Here is an 8,880-nt window from a genome sequence, read left to right as displayed (position 1 = left end):
ACTCCGCAGCACCTACACGAGTTCAGGTCCCCCCCGCCCGGGGAACCCCCAGGTCAGTCTCCACTCGTGCGCGGACAGGGAAGCAGGGTGGGAGCTCCCGCGAGGCGGGGTCGATTTCGATTGGTTTTCGTCCCCTCCCTTCCCTGATCCAACACAACTCTTCTTCCTTGGCTTTAGCTGGCTTCTCCGTATTGTAAATGCCACTGCAAATTGGCCGTGGTTTCATAACCAAACAAACTTTGGGTCACGTATAAACAAGCAGGTGGAACAAGCGGGTCTAAGGGCACCGAGGGAAAAAAAGGTGGAGTCTGAGCTGAACAGTCAGTGCAGCTTCACCTGTTGTCCTGGGCTTTGTATCCAGAATAAATGAGGGCACTGCCCGGGCCACTGAGCAGCTACGGGAGAAACAAGCCCACATTTTAAACACATAGCTCTTATTTTTCAGTAAGATGTGCCTCGCGTTGGCTTTGGTATCCAGGTCTTCCCCAGTCTCGCACACCTGACGGCACGGGGTGCCCGGGACCGGCTTCCAGACCAATGAAGGAGTGATGACACTTTAGGCCAAACTTGTCAAAAGAAGATAAACGGGGAAGCAGCGTCAGAAGCCAGATTTCTAGGAAATTCCACCTGCCGACTGCAGCCCCTGCCCATGGGGTGCGCGCCCTGCAGGTCGCGGACCTGCCGGCCCCCGCGATGGCGAGTCAGCTCCTAGAAGGAGAGCTCTTCCCAGGTCTGTGTCCGTGTGTCTCCTGCTGGTTCTGTCTCTGGTAGAAGCCGGAGTCGTACATGACTCATTAACGTCTCATCTAACTGGTGTTTTCTACTAGCTTTTATCCTCGAGGTCTGCAAAATATTGGAAGGACAGAAGATGTCAGCTGGCGCTAATGAAAGACGACCCCACCAGTCCCCAAAGCAGACCTGTTCTCTTTATTTGACTGAACGCTATTTGAACATTTTCCCACCATCATTCTCAGGCTCGTCACTGGTCTCCCCCCGGGAGGCTGTGGAGCATTCAGCCCTCCCACTCACAGGGAAGCACAGAACCCGCTCCCGAGTGCAGAAGGCCTGTTTCAACCCCTTTCTCAGGAGCAGCTACGCCCACACCGCCTGGCAGTTTCCACCTTCTTTTCAATTAAAAAAAAAAAAAAAAAAAAAGCAAAATAGGATAAAGGGGTGGGGGAGCCTAATACAAAAAAATAGTTCAGGTCCAAAATTCCTTACCCTGAATTTCAAAATCTAGAAAGTTCCAAAAAATGAAAACTTTCCAAATACATCTACTGCAAACTATGGGTGGCAAAACCTGACCTAAATTTAGATGAGGTTGCTTCTCGTGTCTGTGTAGTTCACTGTGGGTGGGTATTCATGGTCTCACTGCAGAAATACTAATGTGTTTGATGAAAGGGAGCTGCCCAACTCTGATGGAAAAGCCTCATGAAACCCAGTTTATATGCACTGGTATTAATGTTCTAAAATCCAAATTCTGAAAAACATTTGGATGCAAGGGCTTCCTATAAGGGACTGTGGACCTGTATTTTTTCTTTTAAAGGAAGTCTAGAAAAAAACACAAAAACTCCACCTAGATCAACTACCACAAAAGCCAGACGGGGTGTTCTGTGTACATTTTAATATCCAAAAGCAATGAAACATATTCCAAGCGTCGAATCTGACTTTTAAAGCAGCAAGAACTTAAGAAAGTCCCAGACAGCTGGAGACCCAGCGTTTGGGTGGCCCCGGAACAGAGGATTCCAAGCCTGGTCTGCCGGATTTAGAAGACTTGTGCCTGAGGTGTAAAGACGAACATGTCCTACCTGTTAGGGCTCAAGTGTGAATTGGCCCCAGGCACACAGCCCTCCCCTGAGGCAAGGTCGGTATCAATCCAGCCTCTACCTAGAGAAGAACCATATTTAACGTAGTTCCAAATACATATGTATACCACATATGTCAACTAATTTTATTCCCTAGAAAGGCGAAATAAAATCAACTCTTAACAAAATCAGTGAGCACCTAATAAACCTAGTATATGTCAAGTACTTTATATTCAATCATAAGAAAAGGAACCTATTAAAATTCCACTATAAAATATATAGGAAAGTTCTACCCTAATATTTCCAATAAACGCACAAATACACACAGGTCAGAACTTCATATAGGAAGATATTGTTTGGTTTTCAAGGAACTGTTTCTCAGGAAGTAATACCAGCTACAATGATTTCATATGTACATTTGCTTTATTAAAATTGTGGCACTTAATATAATAGCAGAAATGATCACACGGCTTCACATCCAGAAGCAATACAATAGTGGAGGCGCAAACATTCCTTATTACCAATAAAAGTAAAAAAGTTTTAATATGTTCCATAAGCCCTTAATTGCATAAAATATTATATTTAGCATCATTTACAGCCAGCACACTTATAGAAACTGTCATCACCTTTCTTTTACATTCTGCAAAAGAAGTATGCTCGTAGGACATTCGAACATGATAAAAATTAAATGTCCGTTCTGAATTGTTCGCGGGGAAAACACCAGCTGCTAATTCCTATTTTATAACTTATTAGATATTGTCACGTGATTTTACAGTTTTTTAATGCCTTCAAAGTGAAATCCAAAAAACTCCACTAAGTGCCACGTTGAAGGACAAAAAGTGTTTACTGCAGCACCTTTAGACAACAACAGATCACATCCTGTTCAACCACACTATATAAATGATGACGTCTGTGGAAAGTACGTACAAACAAAACATAAAGCAAGTGTTCTAACAGGTGACAGATGTCGCTTTGGCAGGCGGTTCTTGGAAGCAGTATTCACATCCAGCGGCCAGAACGGCCACCACTGGGGTCTCCCACGTGCTACCTTCACGAACCAGGAAGCCTGTAAACCCAGGGCGGGAGGACATCCAGAACGAGGATGTAAAGTGTACTCAGTGCGTCCCAGCAGTACCGTCTGCAGAGTCTCAATCAAGTAATGTTCAGGAGTAAAGTACTGTGTACCATGTTATACATGTACTGAGGGTCAAATATGTAAAACTGCAACAGATTCATAATCGGATCCAGCTGATAAGAAAAATAACACACCCAGGAGGATCCACCTAAAGAGATAATAAGCTCCAAAGACTTAATTCCCCTCATTTGTTTAAACCAAATGATATGTCCAGTGTTTCATTAGCTCCTTCAAAAAATACTACACGGAAGACATAAAACTAACTTCACCCTAACCAGAGACAGAGAGACTCTCATCTAACAAACTGCTGAGCTTTGGTTGTATAAAGTGCAGTCCAACAAGCCGCCACGCAAGCCGGCCAGCTGCCTCCAGCAATTCCGCAGTTCACCACCAGCCTCAAAATAGTTCTTAGATCCCGTTAACGTCTTCTGTTGAAATTCATGTTAATAACAACTCCAAAAGTCTCCCCCAACAACAGTCTGCAGTGTGCTTCGCAATTCCTAAATAACTGGCAAGGAAGCTTAAGGACAGCAATTCATACTTGTGCTACAACACGTTCAAGACCTAGCTCTGCTTTTTCTTTAAATGCGTTCAGACTTTTTGTTGTATAAAATTTTCAAGTTTTATGATGATACAGGCAGTACATTCCATCACTCTCATGGCCACCTCAGAAGTGAACCTGTCATTCGGGATCTGTGGGAAAGGCAGCAGATCGGGGTACCTTGTTTTTAAACTGTCTACACCGTAAGCTTCCAAGGTATGGACGTCGTTCGTCAGGCCTTCCAGATGCTCACTGTATTCCTCTATTTTCTGTGCGAGTGCAGTCGGCTTCACGTCTTTGTCGGACTTGCCCCGCACAGCATAGTCGGCGGCGATCAGAGCCAGCTTGGTGGAGAGGAAACATTTGAAGCACACCCATTCGTTGGCGTTTTTGTGGAGGTCGTTCCTGGCGGCTGAGAAATTGGCTCTGGCTTGTCGTAGCCATCTGCGTGCTTCGACTGGGTTACCAACCGACTTGAAGGTGGGGGGAACAAAGAACCTGGGAGAGTAAGCCTGTCCGGCTGAAGGTGGGCATTTTTCCTTATTTTGTTGTTGCCTTTCAGATTTATGGCTCGTTGCTTCTTGATTCCATGAAGTGTAAAATCTCTGAAATGAGTACTTCTCTGACTGAAATCGGGATGCTGAGGTTGAGAACGTCCGCCTCGAGGCTCTATCTGCATTTTGATCTAGAAAAGCCTGTTTCTCTAACCTGTTAATTTCATTCTGCAGGTGTTTAAAAACTTCATTAGCAATGTCATGATTCTCTGGGTTTTTGTCAGGGTGCCACTTCAAATACAACCGCCTAATGATCTTTTTTCTTTCAGATTCCGGAAGCTTCCAAGCTTGCTCCACCACTGATGTCACTTCTTTTAAAATTTCTGGTAAAGAATTCACCTTAAGCTTCCTGGGGGACTGATGCTTCGAAGATGCGGTCTTGTGGCTCTCCCTGCCCAAGAAAAGAGGAGGGATGCTTCGTAGACCAGGGGCCAGGAACTCGGTGGGGCTGGTGGGTGTGGAAGGGGCACTGTCTCTGCTCTGAGAGCTTTCCTCTGGCCTTGAAAACTTATACAGATCAAGAGAGCTAACTATTTTATATTCACTATAACCAATATCAATCTGATATATCTTTCCTAGAAAACTAGAGTTGTCAGCATCTTCTCTTTCAACTTCTTGTACGATAATGGCGTATGTATACGTCGGCTGGTACGACCCATAGATCTCCCCGCCTTCGGCATCAACAAGGTACCCAACGTATTCCCCGGGGTAAAAGACATTCATTGGGTCCATAAGCAGAGTGTAATGAATCTCAGCGGGTATCGGAGTGCCGGGCATTGGAAGTTCAAGTTTCGATGGTTCTGAAGAGTCGTATTTCACTCCTAAACTGTCGAGTTTCTCACTGATCCTGTAAATATCATTGCATCCTAGCATAGCAATTAGGTATGAAGTGTCAGAAATCAAATTGTCGGTCGCTGACTTAAGCGTCATTGCCAAGGCTAACAGGAAGTTAATGTCTTTACTGTCTGAATGCTGTATGTAGAGCAGGATGACTGCATTCCCAAACCTCTTCAGGAAAGCAAAAGTTTCACTTCTGCTCTGAGGAATAGGATTGAAACCTTTAACTCTTAACGTTGTCTGAAGCTTCTCAAAACAGGACACTTTCAAGCCTTCTCTTAGAGCTTTGCAGAGTCGCACGGCTTTCTCCTCGTTGGCCAGAAAAGCGTTATCGTTTTCATGCTTCATGATTCTGATCAGGCCTGTGATGAACTGTTCAGAGGACAAGAGTAACTGCAGCCTGCCCTGAAGAGAGCACAGCGCTCCAAACTGGCAGACTCTGGGAGTCTCCTCATCTAACTGCTCCTCGAGGATGCTGCTCAGCAGACGAGGTCTGAGTTTCTGAGGAAAGAGCATAGTCAGCTTAGTATGGAACCCGTGGTCTTTCCCTAAGTAGCACTGGCTGAGATCCACCAACATCTGCACACCGATATTGCCCTGGATCCTGCTCTTGTAATGTGGGGCGTCGTCAAACACCAGGATGTTGGACTTCACCAGCCTCCCATCCTGGCTTGGCAGGTAGAGTGCAAGGTCCCGGATGTTCTCGAGGTCGCCCCGCACCTTCACCGAGTCATTCTGTAGACTCTTGAACAAGCCAGAAACGACTCTCTTAACGGTGCGCATTTCATTGGGATCTAACTGTTTTCCTTCAGAATTCTTGAATATGCGGCTCAGCACTTCAACATACTGCTTGGTTGAAATGATATCTTCAGTGCCTAAGTGTTTGAACAGCTGGTGAAAGGTGCCCAGTTCTAAAGGCAGCTTGTACAGATACGGTTTAAAATCAGACTCGTACTCAAGATTGATCACCACCTCCTCCGGCTTCAGAAGCTTCCAGCCATCTTCCACCATCACAAAAGCAACGCCCCGCAGCTGAAAACGGAACTCCCTTTTCTCTGCGCTGAGAAACTCGTATATGCTCCTTAAGACCTTTGCTCTAGTCTTGACCATGTCTTCATCCAGAGTTGTGATGTTGCATATGTTCCTGCAGTTATTGATGACCTTATCCAGAGGGGGGTCCAGGTTCACATTCAGCATACTTAAAACCTGCTCCAGCTGTTCTTGTGGACCCAGGTCACTCCCTTCTTGCTCTTTGATGCTCAAGGGTGTGGCTTTCTCTGGAAGAATAGGGCATGACGTCCATAACAGCTGGAGCACGTCGCACTGCTTGAATTTTGGATTCACCTGTGCGCCGTTGAACTTTATAAGAGGAAGCGTTCCGTTTACCTCTTGATACTGAGGATGAAATCGAATGAATTCGGCAGGGGCCCGCTCGGGACATAAGAATGGTATTAAAGAGAGTTCTTTCAAAAAATTTCCAGACAACAAATCCATTCGTTCTTGGAATATATGGTGGAGAAGGATATCGACTGTATTTTGCAGTGTTTCTTTAGACCAGTTTTCTGTATTAGCCCTCACACTGATCTCCTTAGCAAACTGCAACAACTGCTGCTGAGAAAGGATGTGTTTTAGTCCGATATTTCTTAAGAAGTCTACCCAGGATGTCATAAATGCAACTTGATTTTTGGGTTTTATAAGGTGTTCCAATGTTTTAAAGAAGTCCTTAGGAATAAACAATTTTTCGGGAAGCATAACTTCAAAAACTCTCACAGTTCTATCATAGAAATGTTTGGCTTGCTTTAGTCGACTGTTAGCGTCATGGATTATCAATAAACTTTCCAGTTTTTCGAAAAGCTGCTCCTTGATCTCTGACAATTCCTCAATCCTTGAGAGTCTATTCTTAAGATAGATCAAATGCTCTAATTTTGCATCGTAAGAGAGATTTTCAATTTTTGGTAAGAGGTGTTTCAAATAGACCTCAAGATCATCCACAGGCACGCAACCAAGCACCTCATATAGTTCTTTTAAGTGTATTTTTTCTTCAAGAAATGCAGAGGATGATGATTGGGTCCATTTCTCCACTTCAGCGGAAGGAATACTTTTTGTAAGCACGTAGCATGTTCCAAATTTGGCAATGCTCATATAGCGACCACTGATGGATTTGTAGCATGGAAGTGACTTTAAAATTTTTATGTCATCTTGGGACATCAAGTGATTCAAATTGCAGTTGAAATACATCAAAAGTGCTTCGAAGTCACTTTCTACTAATTTTTCAGTTCTAAAAGTTGAGGTTTGGACCATATAATGCACAGCCTTCAAAATGCTTGTGGGGCTCTCTATGTTTGCTGTGTAACATGACAACAGAGGAACAAATGCACTGTCTTTGGAGCAGATTTTGTTCAAAGCAAGCTGAATACAGCCAGCTTTCATGAGAGCATGAAAAACCTTATCACTCTGGCCATTTGGAAAGACTGCAATGTGCATGAGACTTAGAGGAAGCAGAACATCACCTTCGGGAACTACAAGCTGACTGGCTGACACAGTAAACTTTGTTCCAGGGAGCAATGCCCAGTCTTTTAGGGTGTCAACAACGGTGTCAAAGGTTGCTTTTGTCTCTTCTTGATCCTCTTTCACATTTACGGATTCGCTGATAAAATGCCATGCACTCTTAAGCCAAGACTCACTTGTAAAACTGTCTTTCCACTTTGTGCAACTTTTGGTCTTATATTCACGGGGCAACACAGAGGATAACAAGTCAGCAAAGCTGGAAATGTCAAACACTTTTGCAACTTTACAGTTCAGTAAAATATTGTTGTACTTCAGGTACAACGTATTCATGAACAAGTCTTTGCGGGATGGAATCAATTCATGGTACGTTGTTAGAAACTTGGGTCGTTTTGCATCAAAAGTTTGCAAAACACTGTCTAATGTAATGAGAAGGGGCAGTCCCTCCACTTCAATCCCGTTTTCTTCTGCATCCTTAAAACAGTAATCAACCAAGAGTTTTAAACTGTGGAAAAGTTTCAGGTTAGTCTGCTGGAGACGACAAGGCAGCTTCCCAATATGGCAGTTAGTATCGGGAGAGGAAAACGTCATTAAAAAAGATCGCACATCAGCAGGGGTGACATAACTAACAGGAATATCGGCGTCTATCAGACAGTGGTACAGGTTGGCAGTTTCATCACAGTGATAAACCAAGTTGAAGCCAATTTCCAAAAGCAGGTGTTTCAGCCTATAGACATTCTCTGCCACTGTTTTGCGTGTGGTGATGTTATAGTCTGCATTTTTAAGGTGGTGTAATTCATCCTGCAGCAAATTGTCAAAAAATGGCCTAGTTTTATTGGAAGTCGACATATTAATCCAAGTGATTATAACTGCAGGGTGCAGGTCGGAGCCATCAATGTTTGGAGCCCGCACAACGGGTAAAAGGCGCTTCATGTCCTCGTGGATGCAGCTGTAAAGTGCTTTCACCAGACAGTATAAATCTGGCTGTAGATCAAGCCTGTTGACTGGGAAGAATGACAAAAACTTCTTCAAGGTGTCCTTTACAACATGAATAGGCGTGTTCTGTAAGACCGATAACGTGGGGTCAGAACCCGGGAAATAGCGCTTTTTTAACTGGGTTAATAACTCGACGTACGCAGGAGCGATCAGGGCCGTCATTAAGCTGTTGTTCCAGTCACTCCGAACGCCCACCCCGTTGTCATCCCGCCACAGGTTCCTCCTGGCTGAATCGAGGGCAAAGTGGCCGTTCACGTGAAACGGTAACCCCGTCTCTAAAGAGAGGGGCAGAAAGCAGAAGGCCCTGTGGGGCTTCTTGTAGTTGTGGGTGATGCAGGCAGCTACTCCACCACGTGGGAAGAGAGTGATATCCTGGTTCTTGTGAGCTGATATAACGCTCTTAGATACTTTCTCCATACTTGAAAAACCTGATCTATTACAAATTAGCCAGGTGGTAAGGTTTCCCTCAGAGTCCTCCGTATCCATAGTGTAGGTGATCTGCTGAAC

The 8,880-nt window shown here is 44.5% G+C and overlaps 1 protein-coding gene across 1 annotated transcript in view; it reads right to left on the bottom strand.

Moving 5' to 3' along the window:
• Positions 1–3,531: 3,531 nt before the first annotated feature.
• SACS (sacsin molecular chaperone) overlaps positions 3,532–8,880 on the bottom strand; it is a 38,578-nt gene continuing 33,229 nt past the window's right edge. The window contains exon 9 of the mRNA XM_007471461.1: positions 3,532–8,880. This exon is cut by the window's right edge and continues 1 nt beyond it. Within this exon, the coding sequence (XP_007471523.1) occupies positions 3,532–8,880 (5,349 nt within the window).

This window comes from Lipotes vexillifer, unplaced genomic scaffold (genome assembly GCF_000442215.2).
Source record: "Lipotes vexillifer unplaced genomic scaffold, Lipotes_vexillifer_v1.1 scaffold543, whole genome shotgun sequence".
Lineage (NCBI taxonomy): Eukaryota > Metazoa > Chordata > Mammalia > Artiodactyla > Lipotidae > Lipotes > Lipotes vexillifer.
This window is presented reverse-complemented; position numbering and strand designations above follow the sequence as displayed.